This window comes from Trichoderma asperellum, chromosome 4 (assembly GCF_020647865.1).
Source record: "Trichoderma asperellum chromosome 4, complete sequence".
In the NCBI taxonomy this organism is placed as follows: domain Eukaryota; kingdom Fungi; phylum Ascomycota; class Sordariomycetes; order Hypocreales; family Hypocreaceae; genus Trichoderma; species Trichoderma asperellum.
Genome location: NC_089418.1, coordinates 4,104,325 through 4,124,477, shown reverse-complemented (window position 1 = coordinate 4,124,477; position 20,153 = coordinate 4,104,325). Strand labels below are relative to the sequence as shown.

General features: G+C 51.4%; 7 protein-coding genes across 9 annotated transcripts; 3 read left to right on the top strand and 4 right to left on the bottom strand.

Moving 5' to 3' along the window:
- Positions 1-707: 707 nt before the first annotated feature.
- TrAFT101_007741 (uncharacterized protein) lies at positions 708-1,654 on the bottom strand. The gene is made up of 2 exons (XM_024900487.2): positions 1,306-1,654; positions 708-1,245 (listed from the first exon to the last, which is right to left on the bottom strand). Exons 1-2 carry the CDS (start codon positions 1,532-1,534, stop codon positions 860-862), a joined length of 615 nt encoding a protein of 204 aa, XP_024759151.2. The 5' UTR covers positions 1,535-1,654; the 3' UTR covers positions 708-859.
- A 349-nt stretch (positions 1,655-2,003) lies between these two features.
- TrAFT101_007740 (uncharacterized protein) lies at positions 2,004-4,631 on the top strand. The gene is made up of 2 exons (XM_024900492.2): positions 2,004-2,564; positions 2,649-4,631. The coding sequence occupies exons 1-2, from the start codon at positions 2,447-2,449 to the stop codon at positions 4,235-4,237; spliced, it is 1,707 nt and encodes a 568-aa protein (XP_024759152.1). The 5' UTR covers positions 2,004-2,446; the 3' UTR covers positions 4,238-4,631.
- Positions 4,461-5,529, bottom strand: TrAFT101_007739 (uncharacterized protein). Its single transcript, XM_024904125.2, has 2 exons — positions 5,044-5,529; positions 4,461-4,942 (listed from the first exon to the last, which is right to left on the bottom strand). The coding sequence occupies exons 1-2, from the start codon at positions 5,176-5,178 to the stop codon at positions 4,784-4,786; spliced, it is 294 nt and encodes a 97-aa protein (XP_024759153.1). The 5' UTR covers positions 5,179-5,529; the 3' UTR covers positions 4,461-4,783.
- Positions 5,530-5,743: 214 nt separating this feature from the next.
- Positions 5,744-8,560, top strand: TrAFT101_007738 (uncharacterized protein). Of its 2 annotated transcripts, XM_066128131.1 has the most exons (4): positions 5,744-6,292; positions 6,464-6,646; positions 6,769-7,828; positions 7,898-8,560. In XM_066128131.1, the coding sequence occupies exons 2-4, from the start codon at positions 6,610-6,612 to the stop codon at positions 7,959-7,961; spliced, it is 1,161 nt and encodes a 386-aa protein (XP_065984248.1). In that variant the 5' UTR covers positions 5,744-6,292; positions 6,464-6,609; the 3' UTR covers positions 7,962-8,560. The 2 variants fall into 2 exon arrangements, with proteins under 2 accessions (XP_065984248.1, XP_024759154.2); XM_024906846.2 differs by having other exon boundaries at positions 6,103-6,646.
- On the bottom strand, positions 8,520-10,623 carry TrAFT101_012044 (uncharacterized protein). 2 transcript variants are annotated; one of them, XM_024904126.2, is made up of 2 exons: positions 10,309-10,623; positions 8,520-10,234 (listed from the first exon to the last, which is right to left on the bottom strand). In XM_024904126.2, exons 1-2 carry the CDS (start codon positions 10,585-10,587, stop codon positions 8,885-8,887), a joined length of 1,629 nt encoding a protein of 542 aa, XP_024759155.2. In that variant the 5' UTR covers positions 10,588-10,623; the 3' UTR covers positions 8,520-8,884. The 2 variants fall into 2 exon arrangements, with proteins under 2 accessions (XP_024759155.2, XP_065984247.1); XM_066129452.1 differs by having other exon boundaries at positions 8,520-10,623.
- Positions 10,624-10,821: 198 nt separating this feature from the next.
- On the top strand, positions 10,822-14,511 carry TrAFT101_007737 (uncharacterized protein). Its single transcript, XM_024904127.2, has 3 exons — positions 10,822-12,031; positions 12,088-13,925; positions 14,001-14,511. Exons 1-3 carry the CDS (start codon positions 11,107-11,109, stop codon positions 14,055-14,057), a joined length of 2,820 nt encoding a protein of 939 aa, XP_024759156.2. The 5' UTR covers positions 10,822-11,106; the 3' UTR covers positions 14,058-14,511.
- A 3,393-nt stretch (positions 14,512-17,904) lies between these two features.
- Positions 17,905-18,776, bottom strand: TrAFT101_007736 (uncharacterized protein; the record flags this gene model as incomplete). Its single annotated transcript, XM_066128130.1, has 3 exons — positions 17,905-18,126; positions 18,185-18,503; positions 18,702-18,776. 3 exons carry the CDS (start codon positions 18,774-18,776, stop codon positions 18,119-18,121), a joined length of 402 nt encoding a protein of 133 aa, XP_065984246.1. The 3' UTR covers positions 17,905-18,118.
- Positions 18,777-20,153: the final 1,377 nt, after the last annotated feature.

Here is a 20,153-nt window from a genome sequence, read left to right as displayed (position 1 = left end):
AGCATGCGGCGAAACTAACGCCCTGGTCTACTACCCGCATTTTCCTTAGCGCGCTTTCACATGCCGACGGGCCCTGGGCTTCCCCAGCTTTTTTTGGTTCCAACTGATGCGCCTCCGGGCTCTTGTCACGGGGCGTGCGATCAATAATCATAAGCAGCCCGTTACTTTGTCTCGTCGAAACAGACACCCGCTTGCCACGGACAGTTTGTAATAGTGACTCGAGTAATGAAAAGTCAGGTGCAGGCTGTATTATACATGTACAATCTACTCCATGTCCATGTCTAGCTGAATGCGGCAGTCCACTCCGCATCGACTTTGCAGGCACATGCTTAGAGAAGCTGCTGTTAGCTCACTCCAGCTCTGGCTTGCTTGTGAAAAGGTAAAAGGAGGGTTAGCGGCAAGAAAAACTATCATGCACCACCTAGCATAGCACTGGCCGATCTTAATATGACGTTGGTGCTATTCTAAGACCGTCGGTACGGGTGTCAGAACAGGAAGCTTAAAATATGCCGACCTGTATTACTGTATAGATCTGCATCGTGGGCTGAGTGCAGATATGTTTCCTCCGAAATAGAATGTTCCCTGCATTCTAATGTGAGGATTTATTTTTATAGATCAGATTTGATTATCTTATAGGTAGTCACTCCTAGGTTTCATTACGATATGCCCGTCGAGGCTAGATTAAATCTTAGATCCAGATCTAGATTGCCAAGCACATATACACACATTCATGCACATCCTCGCCAACAGATGCAGCTGGAGTATTATATGGGTATTTCCAATTCAAATTCCATTCGCTATCTTATACAGGTTATCCAATTTTATACACATTGCAAAATCTCTCCCCAGTGGCCATCCCTTATGCCTTGGTATCGTTGCTGCTATTCTCCACCACCTTATCTTCCGGTGAAAACTTCAAGCTGATGCTATTCACACAATGGCGCTCATCCGTAGGCGTTGGGAATCCCTCTCCCTTGAAAACATGGCCCAAGTGGCCGCCGCAGTTGGAGCAGACAATTTCGGTTCTGATGGTGCCAAAGCTTCGGTCCTCGTGCCGGGTAACCGCGCCGGGGATGCTATCAAAATATGCCGGCCAACCGCAGCCAGAGTTGAACTTGTGCGTCGCCTTGTAGAGCGGCGCATCGCATGCAGCGCAGGTGTAGGCACCCTCCTTGGGGTAGTGCTTATTAAACTCTCCAGTGCCGGGGGCCTCAGTTCCCTTTTCTCTGAGAATCCTGAATTGCGCTGTAGACATTGTTACCAAGATGAGCGCTTGACAAAGAAGAGAACAAAAAAAAGACATACTAGGATTCAGAATGGCGCGCCATTCGTCATCGGTTCGCTGGTCAGGATAAGACATGTTGGATGATGGTTTGGATGAAGAACCAAATAGAGCGCTCAAGAAGGGGATGCTCGACATGGACTGCAATCGAAGAGGCTGTAGTGCGCGCTGTGGAATCTGATGCGGGGGCTTAACGCGAGTGAAGTTGGATAGAGTGAAGATGAATCGTGAGAATGTATGCACAAAGCGCATGAAGGCGAAGTTGTTGGTGATGATTTAGACAGCAAGAGGCGACGGAGATGTCTTCTTATATGTCTCGATGGAGGGGACCCTTTGACGTGCGTTATTGGATTGGCAGGTAGTATTTGGAAGACGCCGGGGAGCTGGGACGAGGTTTTTGACAAATCGCTGTATAGCCGCAATGGAATCGGGTCAATTGCATCATCAAAAGAGGGCCAAGCGCCAGCTTCGACACACTGTACTATGCCTTCTAGGCTCTGCGAAGCGCTGGAGAATCAGCGCTAGGCCGCAATAGCTTCTTTGAGGCCCCATAGTGCTGGAATCTGGGAGCTTCAGCGCCCCTTACTTAAGTAGGAGGCCACGAGCCATACTGTCAGCTGCCTGGACTGTTTCAAGGTCTAGCTAGGCACTACTATTTCATACAGCGAGACAAAGATTGCAATGATGCATCTGCATGACATGTATTCTATTCCACACCGCTCCACCATAGCCTCGCTCAGTCTCGCCCATGCGCAATGAGAAAAAAAAATGCTGATTTACTCATTTGTATTATTATGCTCATACTGTATCACATCGATGACGAAAGCTGCTGGGCATAGCTCTACAGTAGCCGGTGCTGCTGCAAAACAAATGCCGTCACAAAAGCCACCAAATCTCTCCCCCCGGCTACAGGGTAGGCTGCACGACCCAGCGCCCCGGATTTCCGAAGTCTTCCCGGCTGTGTCTGATACAGGAGGCGGCCTTCGTGGGGTGCGGTCAAGTTGCAACTAACTTGCTGGAGAGATCCAAAGTGGCCACGCACGACACGTTGCTTTAGGCTGCCATTTTCCTGCTCTTTGCACCGCATACTTTAAAAACCCGTCGACATATCGAATCTTCGCCTATAGAATCCTCATCTGCTTTGTCACAGAAATTCGAACCGCCATGTCGAGACGAGCTCCAAATCCCGGCGCCGAGCGGGCGGCGCAGAACCAGGCGACCATCAAAAGTCTCCTGAAGCTCGAGCCCAACAAGATCTGCGCTGATTGCAAGAAGAACAAGCGTACGTCAATCTGCCGCCAATTCAGTCTCGAATATGTCAATCTACATCCCCAAACTGAAAGCTAATGAATGAATCATCTTCCAGACCCGCGCTGGGCCAGCTGGAATCTGGGCATTTTCATCTGCATCCGATGCTCTGGCATCCACCGTGGCATGGGAACCCACATTAGCAGAGTCAAATCCGTCGACCTGGACTCATGGACCGACGAACAGCTCCAGAGCGTCTTGAACTGGGGCAATGCGCGCGCGAACAAGTACTGGGAAGCGAAGCTGGCCCCCGGCCACACCCCTTCCGAATCCAAGATAGAGAACTTTATCCGCACCAAATACGAGCTGAAGAGATGGGCAATGGATGGGCCGGTGCCAGACCCTGCAACCCTGGACGCTGCAGCAGACGATGATGTCCCATTAAGTATCGTCAAAGAGAAACAAGTTGTTGAAAGGAACGAGTCGATCAGGAAGGCTTCGATCGGACAGTCCCAAGCACCTCGAAAGGCTCCCCTGCCGGCGCCCGCGGTGGGAGACCTCATCGGCAGCGATGATCCTGTACCGGTGCGAGCAACTAGCGGGCCTCCCGTTGGCAGGATCACTCCCAAGGCCGAACCCGCCCCTCCGAAGACGACTGGCACCAAAGATTCTCTGCTCGGACTGGACTTCCTCGGCGAAGCTAACACGCCGCCCCGGCCTGCAAGCACCCCTGGAGTGAGCTCCGCTGGAGCTCAATCAAGACCGGATCTTAAACAGTCTATTCTATCATTATATGCTTCCGTTCCCAAGCCACAGCCTCCGCAACAGCAGCAGTATCAGCAGCAGGGATTCGGAGGCCCGACCTCCCCAACCTTTAGTCACCACTCTCAGGGCTCGGTGGGCGGCTCAATGGGCGGTTTCAATGATGCTTTTGGTAGCTTGAACATAGGCAATGTCGCCGCTCCCAGGCCGGCACCAGTCGACCCCTTTGCCAGCCTGGGCACTAGGGCAGCAGCATCCCAGTCCACTAACAGCAGTGCCTTTGGCGGTTTGAGCGGAGGCAACTTCTTCAACTCAAAGCCTACACAACCTGCACAGCCTTCTCACCAATCAACCCTGTCCAACTCCAGCTCCGGATTTGGAGGATTCGGGGACTTTTCATCTCCCATGGCTGCTGCCCCGGCCCCTGTCCCCAAGGCGTCTTCTGCCATGGACGATCTCTTTGATTTCTCTGCGCCCGCCACTACTATTCAGCCGACTTCTCCGCCAGCCACGCAACCGAGTGCTCCGGTATCCAACTCGGTTTTCAACCTCTCTTCTCCCCAGACCAAGCCCGTTGCTCCCGCTCCTGCGCCTGCACCGAGCTCGGCTGCAACCGCGCTGGGTGGAGCCAACCTATCGGGAGCTGACGTCTGGGGTGGCAACGAGTGGAGCAGCGGGCCATCCACGGCCGCCCCGATAGCTCAAAAGAGCCCTTCGCTGCCAAAGGCATCAGCACCCAGTCTTGGATGGGAGGGAGGTGCCTTTTCCAACACGCCAATTGTCCCCGGATCCAGTGGAGGCTTTGCCCCAGCTGCCCCCAAGGTCACCGCTGATGAGGAATTTGGCGGCTGGGCGAGCAGCACCGGTGGAGCTAGCTCTAACGTGACATCCAACCAGGGAGGCTTTGGAGGCAGTGACGATCTGTTCAACAATGTCTGGCAGTAGGGTGTCCTCTTTTTTACTTTTTTTCCATGATGAAGCAGTTGGCAAGACAAGAGGGAGAAGTTCTAATTATTGGTTGCACAATTGGGTAGGTGGGCATGTTAATGGGCGTTTTGCATGATAGGAGTCTTGTAGATTGCACGAAAAAAGAGAAAGGAGGTATAGAGTTGCGCGGCCACGGGATTGCTCGTGCCTGTGGTGTGATGAATCTTATCTGATTTATGTCGTGAAAGTATTGTATAATTGATAATGTTCCATAATTTATTTATTGCCATAAGAAAAATTGATGTGCTCATATAAATCAAATAAGAACAACTCCGGATATCGCGCCAAGGGTATTTATTGTCTTTCGAAAGCCCAACCGCATTCTTCCCCCATATCCTAAAGGACAATTACCAAAAAGAAAAGAAAAAAGAGAAAAAAAAAACGACAAAAAGAAGATAGCTGTACACGGCTTGCCCGCCTGTCTAGTATGTATACGCCCATAACCATCTTAGACTATGTTTGTTTTCCGCTTTGTTTCGCATCGCTCTCGACCCGCCCAGTGCCTCAAAAGATCAATTTGAGGCCATAGTAGAGCAGCAGAAACGCTCCGATGATGATGCCCGCGAGTTTCAATATAGCGACGTTGTTTCCCGAAGCGGCCATGCGCGTTAATCGGGACGCTGAGCCTTTGAATTGGGAGGTCATGGATGTGAATGTATCAGACTAAAAATAAGGGGGCGAAAATCCCGTTAGCGACAGCGCAACAAAAAAAAGTGTTTGATGATGTTTTCCACGACAAAAGGTTTGGGAGAGAGTTGGCATACAGTGTGGTCGATGACATCTTGGGCACGGGCATTGTCGTATATGTCGACGGTGACGCCGCGCAGGGCAGTGACTTTGGAGGAGAGCTCTTCCAGGCGAGCGTTGTTCTGGCGCTCACGCTCGTAGGCTTCAGACATGGTGGCGGTGGTTTAGGATGAACGCTTTGTTGTAGTTATTTGCTTCTCTTCTATGTGTGGCTCGAAGCACTCTATATCGCGAGAAATGTGTCGTCGCCTTGGAGTTTGGAAAGCCCAGCTTTTCTCCTTCGTAAATCAGTTATCGAAGGGGGGGAGGCGACGAAGCCGATTGCGCTCCTGGAAAGGGTTCGTCAAGGAGGCTCGAAGACGCTATTGGCTGTCGCGGCGGTAGTGCGCAGATAAAAGTAAAGTAAAAAATCAAAGGGCAAGCAAAAGACTCGATACCGTGTGAAGAAAAAAAGTCTCGATGGTGATTCCAAGTGGATGACGATGGGCGATAAGAGGCTCAGGATGGAAGGGTGTCGGAATGATTAATGGCACCGGGGAAGACGAGTCGGATGGACGGATTTGATAGGCTGCGCCAGAGGGCTAGCAGTTGCAGTGCTCTTAGTCAGTTGACTTTTGGTGCAGTGGCGGATAGTCCCCCCCCAGCCCTTCTGCGCTTCAGCGCCTCAGCGCTCTCTTGCTCTTCTGTGCCAGCGCCGCGTCTTAGTGACATGCAGCGACTACGTTCCGCACCGCCACGCAAACCACGCGGCGGTGGGGCCGGAAATCCGGTCTGGAGATGCGGTGCAATGCAAAGCCTCCAATGTGCTGATGAGTTGCGTGTCGAGCTGTTTGTTAGTCGAAATACACGGGAGCAGGCCAAGTTAGTTTACGACGATTCGTAATGCCATGCGTTGCGTATAAGTAGAAGCGTTGCCGCGTGTTGCTGGGCGTTGCTGCGTTGATCCTGCTTCTTCCTTTCTTTCTCGTCTCTCGCCATCGCCGGCCCTGAAGCTTTGGGAATGAAGAATGCTCGTATGTGGCTGAGCGGCACTCTGATCGATCGAACGCTCTAGGAAAACAGGAGCCTAAAGGGCCGCCAGTTGGCACTTCTTTTCGCCTCAGCCGAACTCCGACTCTCCTCCAGCACTGCTCCGAGCGCTGTCACGATAACTGCACCCGCTGTCCCAACTGCTAAATTCCAGGGCGCCGTCCACCGTCAACAGCCCATAAAAACAGCAACGTCACGATCAACAAGGGTGCAACAGGCGACATCCCGGTCAAAAAGGTACTCCATACACGCTGCATACGCCGGAACCTGCCCGCACGCGACGGTACCCTGTACCGCGGACTTTGGCTCCCCCTCCACCCCGCCGCGCTCGCCGAGTTCCAGCTTATTATCCGTTATTTTTTTTGTTTGCCTGTATGGACGTGCTGACGCAACCCACCCTCTCTTTAGGCAGTTTCTTGTGCAGCGTCCAGTCCTCGCTTTATATACTTTTGTTTTATCTGTATATCCTCTTCAGCCTCTCTTGCTTCAGCCTCCGGATTGCCTTTCGCCAGCATCGCTTGGGAGACCGCCTTGCGCAGGCAACGTCAGACACGATGGGCATCAACAACCCTCTCCCCGCCTCCATGGCGTGTAAGTGATATTAATTCGCGCGCTGCCGGCACCTGCTGCGCCGTCTTCGCAGGAGCTTTCTCTGTGGAATAATAAAAAAAAAAAATAGTGAAGCTTGACACTGACTTATTCTTTCTAAACAGCCGAATGCAAAAAGTGCGGCAAGATCCTCACGTCGTTTATCAATCCGCGACAGGCGTTTGGCCCGGACAAGATCATCCCGCCGTCGGTCCTCTCCAATGCAAAGGGCCTCGCCATCATCACCGTCTTCAAGGCCGGATTCCTCGGATCTGGTCGATTCGGCAGCGGCCTTGTGGTCGCTCGGCTGCCTGATGGTACTTGGAGCGCTCCCAGCGCTATTGGAACGCTTGGAGGAGGTTTTGGCGGCCAGATTGGCTTCGAGCTGACCGACTTCGTCTTCATCCTCAACGACACCTCGGCCGTCAAGACCTTTGCGCAGGCCGGGTCCATCACCCTGGGAGGCAACGTGTCATTGGCTGCGGGACCCGTTGGTCGCAATGCCGAGGCCGCCGGTGCAGCTTCGCTCAAGAGCGTGGCCGGCATCTTCAGCTACTCCAAGACCAAGGGCCTGTTCGCCGGTGTGTCGCTCGAAGGATCGGCCATCATCGAGCGCCGTGACGCCAACGAGAAGCTCTATGGCACGCGGTACACTGCGCAGCAGCTGCTTACGGGGTCTGTGCCGCCTCCGCCGCAGGCCGCTCCTCTCATGACCATTCTCAATTCTAGGGTATTTGCCGGCATGAGGCAGGGCCAGTCCGACGACACCATGTACAACGATATGCCCGTATACGACGACAACCACGACGATGTCGTCTGGGAGGGCCGCCAGGGAGCTGCCTACGGCGAAGGCCAACGGTCCAACCGCTCGAGATCAAACACTTGGCAGGACGATGTGTACGACAGGGAGAGCTTCAATGCACCGTCGCGCTCAAACACGATGGGTGGTGGTACGAGAGGCTTTGGCGACGACTACAGGTGGCATGATGCGCCGGCAGAGAAGAAGGTTCCCCCTGGCCGTCCCACTGCTCCAAAGCCTTCATTTGGAAACCGACAGGCTGCATTGAAGTCGAACGAGGCTGTGGCCATGTTCAACTTTGATGCGGACCAGCCTGGCGACTTGGGCTTCAAGAAGGGCGATATCATCACAATTCTGAAGAAGACAGATAGCGATAACGACTGGTGGTGAGTATTTGCGTTGCTTCATTTCTAATTGTTAGGTGCATTGTCCAAGTCTAACAACGATACGTCTAGGACCGGTCAAATTGGAGCACGACACGGCATTTTCCCGAGTAACTACGTCAAGATGAGGGAGTAAAGAGATGGAATCGAGATACCTGTGATACCACAAAGACTGCTGCTTTTCATTTTCTTTGCTATCATTATTCTTTTCATTATTTTTTTCTCTTCTTGGAAAAAGGGGCTCCAATAGGAAGGATACCAACTTGTTTTAACACGGCTTTTACTCGAGACGGTTTGAATTGATCATGTCTTCATTTTCTTTTCTTTTTCTTTTTTTCTCTCATACACGTCTTTTGCGTTTACTCTTCTGGGTTTATGAAGTTTCTTTTATTTTACGTCGTTTGATGGATAGCCATGTTTTTCTTTTTTGGAACTGTTGGTGCTTTAGCGGAGGAAAGAGTGCAGTGGGTGATAGGCAGGCGTAGGAATAAGAGAAAGATTTCTTGGGAAAGCAAGACTACCTCCTCTGCGCTGACTTTACTGATTCCCCTTGAGAGAGCTTTTATTGTTTGGCTACCCATGTTTATTACATGTATCGCTCATGTTTGGCGTTAATGCTTCAAGAGATATCCTCACTCTGTCACTCCTTTTGTTTGACGAACTCTCAGGCATCAGGCAACGTCGTTATCTGGGAGCAATAAACGTAGGCATTCAATCATTCGTATGATATTTTCCATCCACTGCCTCAAGTTGGACCTTTAAAGTACAAAAAGCGAATATGTAGGACTTGGAGTACATATCGCTAGCTGTGAACTCTCTACTTCCAGACATCTATGCCAACGTTTTCCATAAAAGAAATGCGAGGAAACCACCATATGTACTGTATCAAGGCCAGGTCAATACATACTGAGTGCCGAATCAATGCAATATCTAGCTTCATCTCGACATGCCGTATTGTCCTACCCAAAATATTCTTCAAAAGTGGTGTCGAGATGCCCAAAATAACGGATAGATCAAAGGTCGTGGACGATAACATCAGCAGCCATTGGCAAATTAGATTTAATACAAATTTCCACTCCCACTTTCATCCATTTGATTTAGTTCATTGAACCAGAACTCTCTGCGAACTGCCTGTAGCCGCCCCAAGTAGAATTCGGCGTATGCTGCAGTATTAGAGCCCCGATTGACATCTGTCCTGTACTGATCAAGCAGCTGTGAAGTGGCTTTGTTTGTCCTCTCTAGCAGCGCAGGGTCAGTAATCAACATGGTGGGCAGCTCAGCTACTTCAAATGATGGGCGACAGGTTGGAGTGTCGCCAGATTGCAGAGCTTTTGACTGAGGCGGAGTACAACGGAAAACAAGTTGAGAGCTGATACTATTTGATTTCAATACTTTGGCCTTTTCTTTTTTGAATACATTTGCGTTCTCAGGAACCGTTTCTTTCTCACATGAGTTATTGTGCCGCTGATCTGACTTGTTTCTCGGCTTTAATTGAGCAACAGTGTGATCTCTGCCTTTTAAAAATGGCAAACTGCGCGTTCGCGGCATTAGTTTGCGAAAATCTTGTCCGAGTTGTAAATTCAAATCGTCATCGGTGGCCGCTGTAGTTTGTGAGCAGCTTTCAGCAGAAGTATTACTCTCTTGACTTCCCGAGGGGCTAAATTGGTAGTCGAGTGATGCATTATAATTTGTAACTGAAACTTGAGGAAATTGCAAAAAGTTGGACAACAATTTGGGAGCAGAGATACCTCGATGACTTGGGAAAGATGTTATTTCTGCATGGTCAGTATCAGGGATTGGCTGACTATTCGGCAGCGATAGGCTATTCGCTTCACTTTGATCGTTGATTCGGATAGTATGTCGCAAAGGAGAACTAATTCGCGGCTGATACGTGTTCTTCCGTTGGTTGAGATGAACATGTTGAGGGCTTATATGAGGGGCGTATGCCGGTACTGGAGACGACTGCAGATCCGGCTCCTGTGACATGTCGTAGGGTAAAGGTTGATGAATGCATTGACCTTGAGTGTCTGGTGGCAGTAATTGCGTTAAGGGAACGTCGGAATTCAGCATTGACGTAAACGAAAAGTGGGTTTGAGAAAGCTGCTGCCCTTCATTCCTTAAGGGAGTAAATGAACTTAACCGTGGTCCAAAGTGATTCGATGATACAGGGTCCAGCTTCGTTGTAGCACAAGTATGCAATTGAAGCGGGACGCCATCTTGGACGCGGAATCCAATGCGCTTGAGCATAATTATAGCGTTACCGAAGTCTTGTTCCTTTTCGAAATAAAATATAACAGTCTGCGCCGTACAAAAAAATTGGATCCTTATTCTCAAAGACGGCTGATACGTTTCTACAATTTCCCTTTCACTGCCGGGTGATGCGGTCAGATCTTCGAGTTGCATAGAGAACTAATGCCATTAGACGACCGTTAAGTATACAGGAAAAAGAAGAAAGAGAAGAAAATATCGGGTAGAATACGAACTACTCGTCTCATCCCCAAGTGAGATTGAAGCAATAGATTGCTATGGCTTCCCGTGGTAGATCTCTGCGCGTCCAGGGTAGCCGTCAAGGAACTCTCCAAGCTGGCAGCGTCATAAGTGTTGCAGGTGGGCCCGCCATGGATCTCCAAACGCTTGAGAGGACATCCGGACAGTGGTGGAGCCGCCATGGCTGAAAATGCAGAATTTCGTCCTTTGTTGGTGCAATGGCGAGTAGAGATCCCATGAGAAGATGTGCGATGAAATGATTGCCAGCGCTTCATGCTGAGACGAGATTGAAAAAGGAACAGGGCGATGGTCCTGGCATTATGTTGTTTTGTCGGTCCGCAGACGTGGAAAGAGCTGCTGCGGGCTTGTTTGATCTAAGATGCACCAGGGAAGCTACCATGGGAGACCTCCGATTGGCCAAGGCGGTGGGCGCATCTCACGTGCAGATAAGATTGCCTGTGCGCCAACCGATTTTCGTCGCGCCGCGCCAACCACGATAGCTGCAGCCTTGTAGAGACCGCACGCGAGGCGACTTTGGCGCCGACGATTCCTCTGTCGATAAGAGTCGCGGGAGAGAGTTTGGACGGATCTCGGAACTCGACCGTGGCACATTTCATTGCACCGTATACAACGCTCATTTATCCCAACCTCGCCGACACTGCAGACGCGCAGGTCAAAAATAGTTGGAGCGCCCTCTGCCAGCAGCAACCACTGCGCCTGGCATTGTCCAATTCGATAGAAATCGTCAATATACCGGCATAGTGCGAGCGACCTTCGGCCGATAATCGTAAAAAATGACGTCTTCTCCTCAGGAAGTGCCGCTGCACTCCATCGACAGGACGCCCGAATATGAAGACTTTATGAACAAACTTAAAGATTACCACACACAACGAGGCACGGCGTTAGACCCAGAGCCCAAGGTTGGAATGATCCATTTGGATCTGTTCAAGGTCTTCAACCATATTGTCGCGAATGGTGGATACGATAAAGTATCAGAAGAGAAGTTGGCATGGCGTCGAATGGCAGCTGAGCTTGGCCTTCATTCCAATAACGAGGCATCGACGGCTTTTGCTCTCAAGGAGAAATTCTACAAGAATCTGGCGGCATACGAGATCAAAACAGTCCATGGAAAAGAACCGCCGCCGAAAGATATCTTGGAGGATGTCACTGCTAAGGGTGCGAGCCTTCTAACACGGACGAGAGAAAACTTCCGCGGCAAGAGAGAGAGCAACGTTGGGGCCACAGACAGCCCTGCGTCTGGTGATGATGGCACCCCGACACGAGAACGGCCAGCACCAGACCCTGCGTCAAGCGCTCGAGCTTCTCGCGGTCTTCGTGAGGCGCCTCCCCAAAGAATCATTTTTCAGCCCGATACTGGCCCAGCCCGAGCCACAAGACAGGCCTCCAACCAGCAGGCCAACAATTCAGCCTCACCAGCCGTTAACCACGGCCAGCAAGCCGCTGCTCACCATTCAGCCGTTCATCCAATGCCGCCAATGGCAATTCACAACAACTCACGCGGCCCTTCAATCTTACATCATCCTCCCAATTCTGAAAACACGTCACATCTAGTCACTTCCTACCAGCCGAAGCCAATGAAACCACTCCAACTACGTCCTGTAGCTACTCCAAGCAATGCGCCGAGCGAGTTCTTCAAAGCGAGGCTGCCGCATCGCTTTGCTCTGGACGCTGCTAACAGGCAGCCCATGCAGCCCGGCAGTAAGTTTGAGGAGACCTTCTAAGAGGGACATCGTGCTAACATTATTTGTTTACAGCTGGCTTTGATGGCCCTAATATTTATACTCGTTGCCTGAACGCCCTTCGTTCTGGTGTTACCGCAGAGCAGGCTTTTGCACTTAACCATCTGGTGAAAATCTCGTTTGAGCGAGGTGACAAGTACAAGTTCGACTCTTTCCCGGGACTGGCTGAGGGGCTTGTGGAGAAGGCACTGCAGATAGGCAGTCTCTTTTACTATGTCAACTGGACCGTATCATGGGATTCATTTGCTGAGTCGAATGACGTTGGCTGCTTAGATGGCAATTACGGCACGCCGGATATCCTAGAGAGAATCGAAAACCTGATCGAACGGGAGATACCAGACGTTATCCAGACCGAAAAGTTCGCAGATGAGATGGTCTTGACAACGGAGGCTATACTTACCATCAGAAATATGGTAACGCTGCCCGAAAATGCGCACAACATGTCGGACTTTCACCCGGTGAAGGATCTGATATGTATTCTTTTGCACCTGCCGGCGAGGGATTCTCTTACAGAAGTTAAGCAACTTGCTCTTGATATTGCAGAACAGCTGACACCGTTCATGGCTCTGGAATCCGACGACCCCCTTTACAAGAGCCTTTTATCCCAGCTAGCATCGGAAGATCGAGGAACCATTCTGACAGCACTTCGTGCACTTGGTAGGATTTCTGTGAATCTGGAGGCTACAAACAAGCTGGGTGAAGTTCCAGGTCCAGTGCTCCAGCGAATCGTGAATTGGCTTCTGCTGAACGATGATGAGCTCATTGATGCTTGTCTCGACTTTCTCTACCAATACACTGCTGTCGTGCCCAACCTTGACAATCTAGTACGATCTATCGTCCCCGACAACTTGGTCCAGCAACTCGTTCGCTTGTTGGCCCATGGTGCTCGAAAATATACCAGAGACTACACAATTGCGCCAGAGCAGAGGTTGCCAGCGAGAGACGAAATTGCTCCAATGCCCGACGATCTTCTCCAAGAAATGCTTAGACTGGAAGAGCCTGATCGAGTCCACCAGTGGGTCAAGTGCTTCTTTGAGGAAGACAACCGGTCCTTTATCACGCAGCTCGCCGCTTGGCAGGCTTACCAGTCGGCATTCGCCACCCCCTTGAAGACAATAAACCAAGCAATGATCACGCCCGCAGATTTCATTCGGAACAGCACATCCGTCTACAAGGACTCTAATGCCCAAGTGCTTCGAGAGCCTGGTGACCCGCAACAGAAGTTTATCATACACGGTATTCGGGCACGGCCAAGACCCCTCGCATTTGATGGCACCGAATATGGCCGCTGTCTGTGGGCCACGAACCCGGACAAGAAGAACGAGAAATGCGGCCATTTCTATCTAAAGCAGGAGCAGATGTGGAACCACATCCTAACAACCCACCTGAACGAACAGAGGGGCGCCAACGGCCAGTACACTAATGCCGAGAAGGAGTTCCGATGCACATGGGGCGAGTGCACCAAGTACGAGAAGCCGATCAAGATGAACCTGCAGAGCTTTGCCCGGCACATCACTACCCACATCTCCACGATGATCCCCGGCCCGAATGCCGTGCATAGGCGCCAGCGGAACCAGTGGATCATCCCAGCAAAGACGATGAGCATCGTGCTAGAGGAGACGCCGACGTTCCGAGATGAGCGGACGCCCGAGGCACCTCCCCAGGCTGGCGGTATCCCGCTAAGCGCCGTGCTGGTGCTGCGTAACATTGCGCGTAATGTGGTCAAGACAGAAGCCGAAGAGGAGCTCCTCAAAGAACAGTCTAGGAGTCCTGGGAAGGGAGGATGGAATGAGAAGCTCTTCCGGCCTCATTTATCACAATTATATGGCATTTTGGCGGAAAATCTTGCCATGGTACGTATTGTCTACATTGCAACCCCCCCACCCCCTCTTGGATGTTTATTGCAGCTAACACAGCTTGTTTTACAGAGCCCATATATTGCGTCCCTGCTGGAGCTAATTATACCGGTGCCTGAACGCGACTAGAGAACCGCAAAGCCGTTTATAGTCAAAGCTCGCAGCATTATTATGCACTAGGTATCTGATACCACAAACTTTTAGACGAGAAGCGTTACGAACTTTAGTAGATGTACACAGGTAGGAGAGCTGATTAACTGGCTACTTTGCTCTGCACTTTTTGGTTTTCTTTTGCAAGAGGTTGGGGGTAATGTGACATGTAACAGTACAACATGATACGAGGTTTAGCCCGCGTGGTTCTAATACCCCGGCGTTTATGGGTAATGATGGATGGAGGATGTGGGATAGTGAGGAAGAATAGTTATTTTTAGGGAGCCAAGTTTGATTGGTTATACTTGCCTTTTGGCTTGCTCTCCGTTTAGGGACTGGTTTATAGCGAGCTATTGCAAGAATCCTTTATTTGAACAGGTAAAATATTCAAAATGGTCATACCACTTGAATACTGCCCTCTTACTGGCTGGGGCTGTAACAAAAAGAAAAGATAGTAATTCACAAGGAAGAATACCACTGTGATAACGAAACAGCCCCTGCCTCCATTAGCGAGAACTATGCTCGTCAAACGCACAGTTATGAAGATAGCGTCCTGCAAGGTTTGTCGCTTTCCCCTGTTCCTGGTAAAGACGCACCCTACAGGATGGCACAAGTGAGGCTAGTATAGCTAGAAAGCCCATTGGTGATACCTAATAGCCCAACGATGCAGAAGCACGGAGAGTACATGATGCTACTGCAAACATCAGGCGCCAGGCGCCAATGCAATGCACCAGGACCTGACCAGCCAAAACAATGCATACCTTCAGCATGAAAGCTTAGGCGCTTGCATGTGATATACTTGACATGTTGAAAAAAATGACCATCACTTTTTTCCCAAGGGATTCGGAGGTGCGCTCCGGAGGGGGAGAGGGGCCGCATCTGCATGAAGGCTGCTTGAAGCCTTCAAACGCGTCGTCGGGTCTCGCTTTTCGTTGGGTCACGATAGATTAGAAACCTAAAATCTCGGGAAAAGACGATACGACATTGCTGCTGCCTCCTGAAGCACCACTAATTGATGGCTGGAATTTGGCGCGGAATACTAGTCATGCGATGCGATGCGATGCGATGCGACGCGAATCCAATGCAGCAGTAGACTGTAGATAGTCGACAGCGGCCGCCAAAACTGATGGGGCACGGTCTAGACAACGTGATACTAATGAGCTGACCAGAGAGCAAGTGGTGTTAAGGGGGCACGCCACACTCCCATCAAGCATCAAGTGAAGTGCACGCTCGTAGTCTGTAAAGTGTGCGACTGACTTACAAGAAGCTAGTCATTTTTCGTATTGTTGGATTGAGCTGCTTCGAAGCGTGGGGTAGGATTAGAGCGGCCGGGATGCACCACCATATCTTGCCCGATGTGGGGGAGGCTGGCTGCCGCCCAAGAAGCGCCCCCCCGTCTCTCGAAAACTGAAAACTGACGATACTTGGAGAACAAGCGTGAGTCGTGGGAGCCGCACTTTGGAGGTTTTCGTGTGGTGTGCCCGTGTGTGGATAAGCATCCAGAGACGCCAATTCAATAGATCGCGCCTCGACTGCCGGCAATGCAGCATTGGCCACACCATCATGTTGCTGGTGAGGAGAAGAGGGTCTAGGCAGCTACATAAAAATTTTCTGGTCACTTCGCATTGGAGTCCGCACCCAACTTTGGAGTCTGCTAGTGGTATCCTGTGTTGGTGGTCTGAGCCTCATTATTGTGGCAACTAGACCACTGCTAGTAAATGGAAAAGCTTTCCGGGAGACTGCTCCGTTGTAGGAGGAGCGTCTTTGCCGGAGCCCCGAAATGAAAGCTTCATCTTAGCAAGGTCAGGAGGACACGAGTGCACCCAAAGCGAAGCTGACAAGTACCGTTGAAGGTGGTGGCTCAGGGGCTGACAGTGCCAACCATCAGCCGGCAATCTCACGGCTCAGTCGCCAACCATCGAATGGGAAACGTGGGGAGCCCGCGTCGCCGGCCGTGGTGTCGTGCTTCGGCCCCCGGAAATAAACCCAGGTCAATCTCGCAGTGGTCATGCGGACAGTTTGATTTTTCCGCATCGGTTCACGAAATCCGGGGTGTCGGCAGGCAGAATGAACAGGAGCTTTGACCAGGTCTTTATGGATTGCGAATTGCTAACGGCTGTTATGGGACAATGGATTGAGACTCCTCTTGTGTTGTCTTTGTTGCTAGTTTATAATGAGAGATGTCTGAATTCAGCCAAGTGAAATGGGCGAGTACCATCATATGGCACCTTTTGCACAGAGAAGAGGCTGGAACAAGACATTGGGCACACAAGGAATGCCAGCCATGTTCTGTCCTTTTTTTTGCACCTGAAGCCACGCCCGATGACCTGAGACAATGCAATGCATGTCAGCTACCACATGACGCCGTTTGCAGCTGGGCAATTCTAAAAGAAGGCATCAGTACCGTAACTTACTCTCAACACTTTAGAGAAAAAAGGGGGCCAAAAAGTGCACTCGTATGCATCAGTTCCACGCTCCTGGAAGAGACCCTGTAGCTGGGCTAACAAGGGTGAGCTACCCCTGCCAGACCTCCCTCGCCAAGGAGGCTTCGAACAACCTTATTAACGACCACACTGGCGTCTTCCCGTTGCGGGAAAACGGTAGAAAACCGCACTAAAGTAAAACGGTGGGGAGACTATCTACACGGTGTACGCGGCGAGAGCTGATCGCATCGAGGACCCTGAGAAACATGTCCTGACGATCCGGATAAGTCGCATGGTCAGATGGCTGATTGATCCTAGTTGTTCTCGCTTACGGCCTCAGTCTCGTGACACGAAGCAATGTCGCTAATACGACTTTCTAAATGCTTCGTGGGATGATGCAGCGACTCAGGGGTGATCATCCCACGCATACTGCATCGAGAAAAGCAACTTCAAGTGCTCAGATGCCAGCTTGGCCGAGCCCAAAGGTCAGAGAGACAGAGACCCTGGCCGAAGTCGCAGGTTCGCGGCAACTTTGGGCATGTGTTCCCGTTAGCTGCAAGCAGGACGTTACGTTAGCACACCGCACTTCTCGTGTCCCAAGGTTTCTCCCCTATCCATTCTTTTGCTAGAAATTTTTTCATCCCGCTTGCTTCCCCTCTTGCGTTGCTTGCGTTGCTTGCTTTGATACGTTTTCCGTAGACGTCCCCAGAAGGCTTGCTGTAAGCTTGCCCCAGAGCCCCGTAAACCTCTAGGCAGACACATTTTGATACTCCATACTAGCTCCACGAGGCTGGGGGCATGGAGCCGTACAATCTCTGAGTATGGGTACCTTTTTTCCGTCCTCTGTGAAAGCAGAGTGCTCCGCTTCTGGCAGCCAAGCAGTGTCCGGGTCCCATTGCCTGATCGACGACCGTGCTCTCTGTCAATTCGTTCGTGGGCCATTGTGGGCCGCAGTATCGCTACAGCCCCACAAAAATTTCCTAGCCCTTTCTAGGGCGAGCTCATGTTGGTGTGCCGTGCTTCCAGAAGCCGATGCAGAAACCCCAGTCAATACCTCAGTGGCGCGCAGGACGTGGGGGGGAGGCTGGATACCGGACCTGACATGGGCCGCCACTTGGTAATTAAATTCTGTGAAGCAAACAAGAAAAAAAAAAATTGGAATATGTGGCTTCAACGGGATCTTAGTTTTTTGCGCCTCGTGGCCTCTTAACGTTAAAGCTGAGAACAATCAAGAAGATTCAGGGGTCCACGGTATCCTCTTCAGGCCCGCTGACGCCATGGAACCCACGCTGGCCAGGAAGAAGACAGGGCTGTGGACGGGAAAACTGCGTCATTGAGGCCTTTATCTGACTCGCTGAGATGTATCTTGCTACTCGTAAGAGCGATTTTGATATTTGATACAGGGCCTTTTGGGTCGAGAGGAGCTCATGTGGTTCATGCTGCTGATTGGAATATTTTTTTACAGCACCATCGGCTGCCACAGCCAATGTTTCTCTTTTTGGAAACGAGAGGGTTCCGTTTGGTCATCGTTTCTTAGAAGATGGGAGCGTAAGCCACGGTGTCGAAGATTTCCTTATGTAGAGACTGCCGCAATCCTTTGGCTGGGGGAAAGTTCCTCTAATATACTATGTAGGTTAGCATGATTCCTTCATAGGCTGTAGTCCGAAGGAGTTCGTCGCTCACGCCGCATATTCTGCATGTACGACCACAGCCTCCTTGCAGTGAGGTTGATAGTGTGCATGTAGCTATAGCTGTGGCTGCCCTCGATCCCGCATTCTCCAACGTCTGCTGCTAGCAGTAGCTTGACTTCACGATGCTCCAGGCGGGACCCGAATGCTGCGTTGCGCCAAGACGTTCCGGGCAACGCCACATCTACCGTCGCACCCAGGAACCACAACGGGCTCAGTGGGAACCCCCACGGGCGCGCCAAAGAATGTAGATGCCTGGGAGGTCCATCGAGGTCTAGAAAGGCGATGAGGAGAGGTTTGCGGATGGATTCGGACTGGCAACAGAGTCCAGAAAACGTTGACACAGAGATTCATGCACGGGACTGAGTTCAGGTCTCAGCGGAGATGCCAACTGCGAGGTTTGCGTTGGGCCACCGAGCAACTCCAGCGGCAGAGATGCTGTGTGGGCAGTGCTAGCCCAGCGCTGCGGCACAGCGGCCGGCAGCGTGGTGGTGTGGTGGTAGCAGTGCTACTGCAGCACTGGGCTCGCCGGCAACCCCCCCTGCTACTGCGGCGACTTCGGGCGGCAGATGCGAAGCTGCCAGCATTTTTGATGCCTGGTACATGTAGGTAGTTTGGTGCCTCTGTCTACTAGACTTAGTACCTCGTATCTTTTGTAAGGCAGTCTACTGTCAAGACATATCGGTCCAATAATGGTGTTTTAAAGATACTCTCAACATTTACTCCATGGATTTGAAATCTTTTGGCGCTGGCTTGCTGCAGTAATGCCACAGGCTGGAGGGCGTCTCGCGCACCCCTCCTCGCAAGCGGAACAAACCGCGTCTTTGGGCTTCTCCAAACCCTTTTTGCCCGTGTCTCACCGTGGTGTCTCTGCCGCGTTCAGGACGAGACTAGCCTGCCTGCACTGCATTGTGGCGGGGAGAGCTTCAGCAAACTTCCTCTTCTTCGGGGAGAGCTTTGTCCAGCCTCGATCGTGGCCTCGATCGTCTGGTTGCAGATGCAGCGACAGAGTGCAACCCCAGGTTTTGCCTCTGTGCTGTACAGTACTCGGATCCGACACGGCAACAGATCTCTGAGTGAACCCCGATCGAAGGCGAAAAGCGCCCGACCAACGCCCATTGTCGCTTTTTGCCACAACACCACAAACTTTACCAAGCCACGTTATCTGTACAGGGTCTGCGCAGCCAAAGAAAAAAAAAAAAAATTTCCTGTCCAATCGCTGTCCAATTGGGCACAGTAAGAATATGGAGACTGCTTCGGCGGGCGGCCGAGAACGCATCTTCTTGCTGCTACTTGCATGGCCTCGACTCTCTTCTGGCAGCGATGCAGAGCAGGATGGATTTTGTGTGATGTAAACCAAGCTGATTAGCATTGCCACGGAATGTTGTTCATCTTGGCACCGCGCTCCCGCCAAGTAAATCTCACGTTCGATCGGCATCGCGGCTCTGGCAAGACGGCGGTCGGTCTAGCAGCTGTCAGCGATATCAACCAAGGCAGATAGATTCCGAAACCCCGTGCTATCACAACCAGAGAAGGAATCGGCACTGCCTTGCGTCACACGCCCATAAAAAATCCACACAACGGTGCTTATCCACGGGTCCGCCACCAAGAAAGCTGTCGAAGGGAGAATCGAAACAACAAGATAGTGCACGAAGGACGGGTGGTGAAGATCTTGTACTGGTACAGGCACCGGAGCCCAGCGGTGGATGGGAATAGAGGGGTGACTGGTGTATTCGCTCCTCTTTGCCCCTCCAGGTCATCCAACCACTGCATGTACACATGTACCTATTGTGCTCTGAGAGGCACGGTTTCTCGGTAACTCGCGCTGCGAAGACGGAGTTTTCTGCCAATTGGAATTGCAATTGTAGTTGTACCCCCGATGTGGCGCGCGTGAGCCGACTTTTTGTCACCATTGGGCAGCCACTGGATTTAATTTTAGAGCAAGCCGCGTCCAGAATTTTCCT

Excerpts from the sequence above, each read along its gene's own strand:
- TrAFT101_007740 (XM_024900492.2), top strand. The coding sequence starts at position 2,447 with ATGTCGAGACGAGCTCCAAATCCCGGCGCCGAGCGGGCGGCGCAGAAC. Across the intron at positions 2,565-2,648 it reads TGATTGCAAGAAGAACAAGC|ACCCGCGCTGGGCCAGCTGG; the intron begins GTACGTCAATCT and ends ATCATCTTCCAG.
- TrAFT101_007738 (XM_024906846.2), top strand. The coding sequence starts at position 6,430 with ATGGACGTGCTGACGCAACCCACCCTCTCTTTAGGCAGTTTCTTGTGC. Across the intron at positions 6,647-6,768 it reads TCTCCCCGCCTCCATGGCGT|CCGAATGCAAAAAGTGCGGC; the intron begins GTAAGTGATATT and ends CTTTCTAAACAG. Across the intron at positions 7,829-7,897 it reads GATAGCGATAACGACTGGTG|GACCGGTCAAATTGGAGCAC; the intron begins GTGAGTATTTGC and ends CGATACGTCTAG.
- TrAFT101_007739 (XM_024904125.2), bottom strand. The coding sequence starts at position 5,178 with ATGTCTGAAGCCTACGAGCGTGAGCGCCAGAACAACGCTCGCCTGGAA. Across the intron at positions 4,943-5,043 it reads AAGATGTCATCGACCACACT|TCTGATACATTCACATCCAT; the intron begins GTATGCCAACTC and ends CCTTATTTTTAG.
- TrAFT101_012044 (XM_024904126.2), bottom strand. The coding sequence starts at position 10,587 with ATGAAGCGCTGGCAATCATTTCATCGCACATCTTCTCATGGGATCTCT. Across the intron at positions 10,235-10,308 it reads ACTTGGGGATGAGACGAGTA|TTCTCTATGCAACTCGAAGA; the intron begins GTTCGTATTCTA and ends TAATGGCATTAG.
- TrAFT101_007741 (XM_024900487.2), bottom strand. The coding sequence starts at position 1,534 with ATGCGCTTTGTGCATACATTCTCACGATTCATCTTCACTCTATCCAAC. Across the intron at positions 1,246-1,305 it reads GCGCGCCATTCTGAATCCTA|CGCAATTCAGGATTCTCAGA; the intron begins GTATGTCTTTTT and ends CAATGTCTACAG.
- TrAFT101_007737 (XM_024904127.2), top strand. The coding sequence starts at position 11,107 with ATGACGTCTTCTCCTCAGGAAGTGCCGCTGCACTCCATCGACAGGACG. Across the intron at positions 12,032-12,087 it reads GCAGCCCATGCAGCCCGGCA|CTGGCTTTGATGGCCCTAAT; the intron begins GTAAGTTTGAGG and ends ATTTGTTTACAG. Across the intron at positions 13,926-14,000 it reads TGGCGGAAAATCTTGCCATG|AGCCCATATATTGCGTCCCT; the intron begins GTACGTATTGTC and ends CTTGTTTTACAG.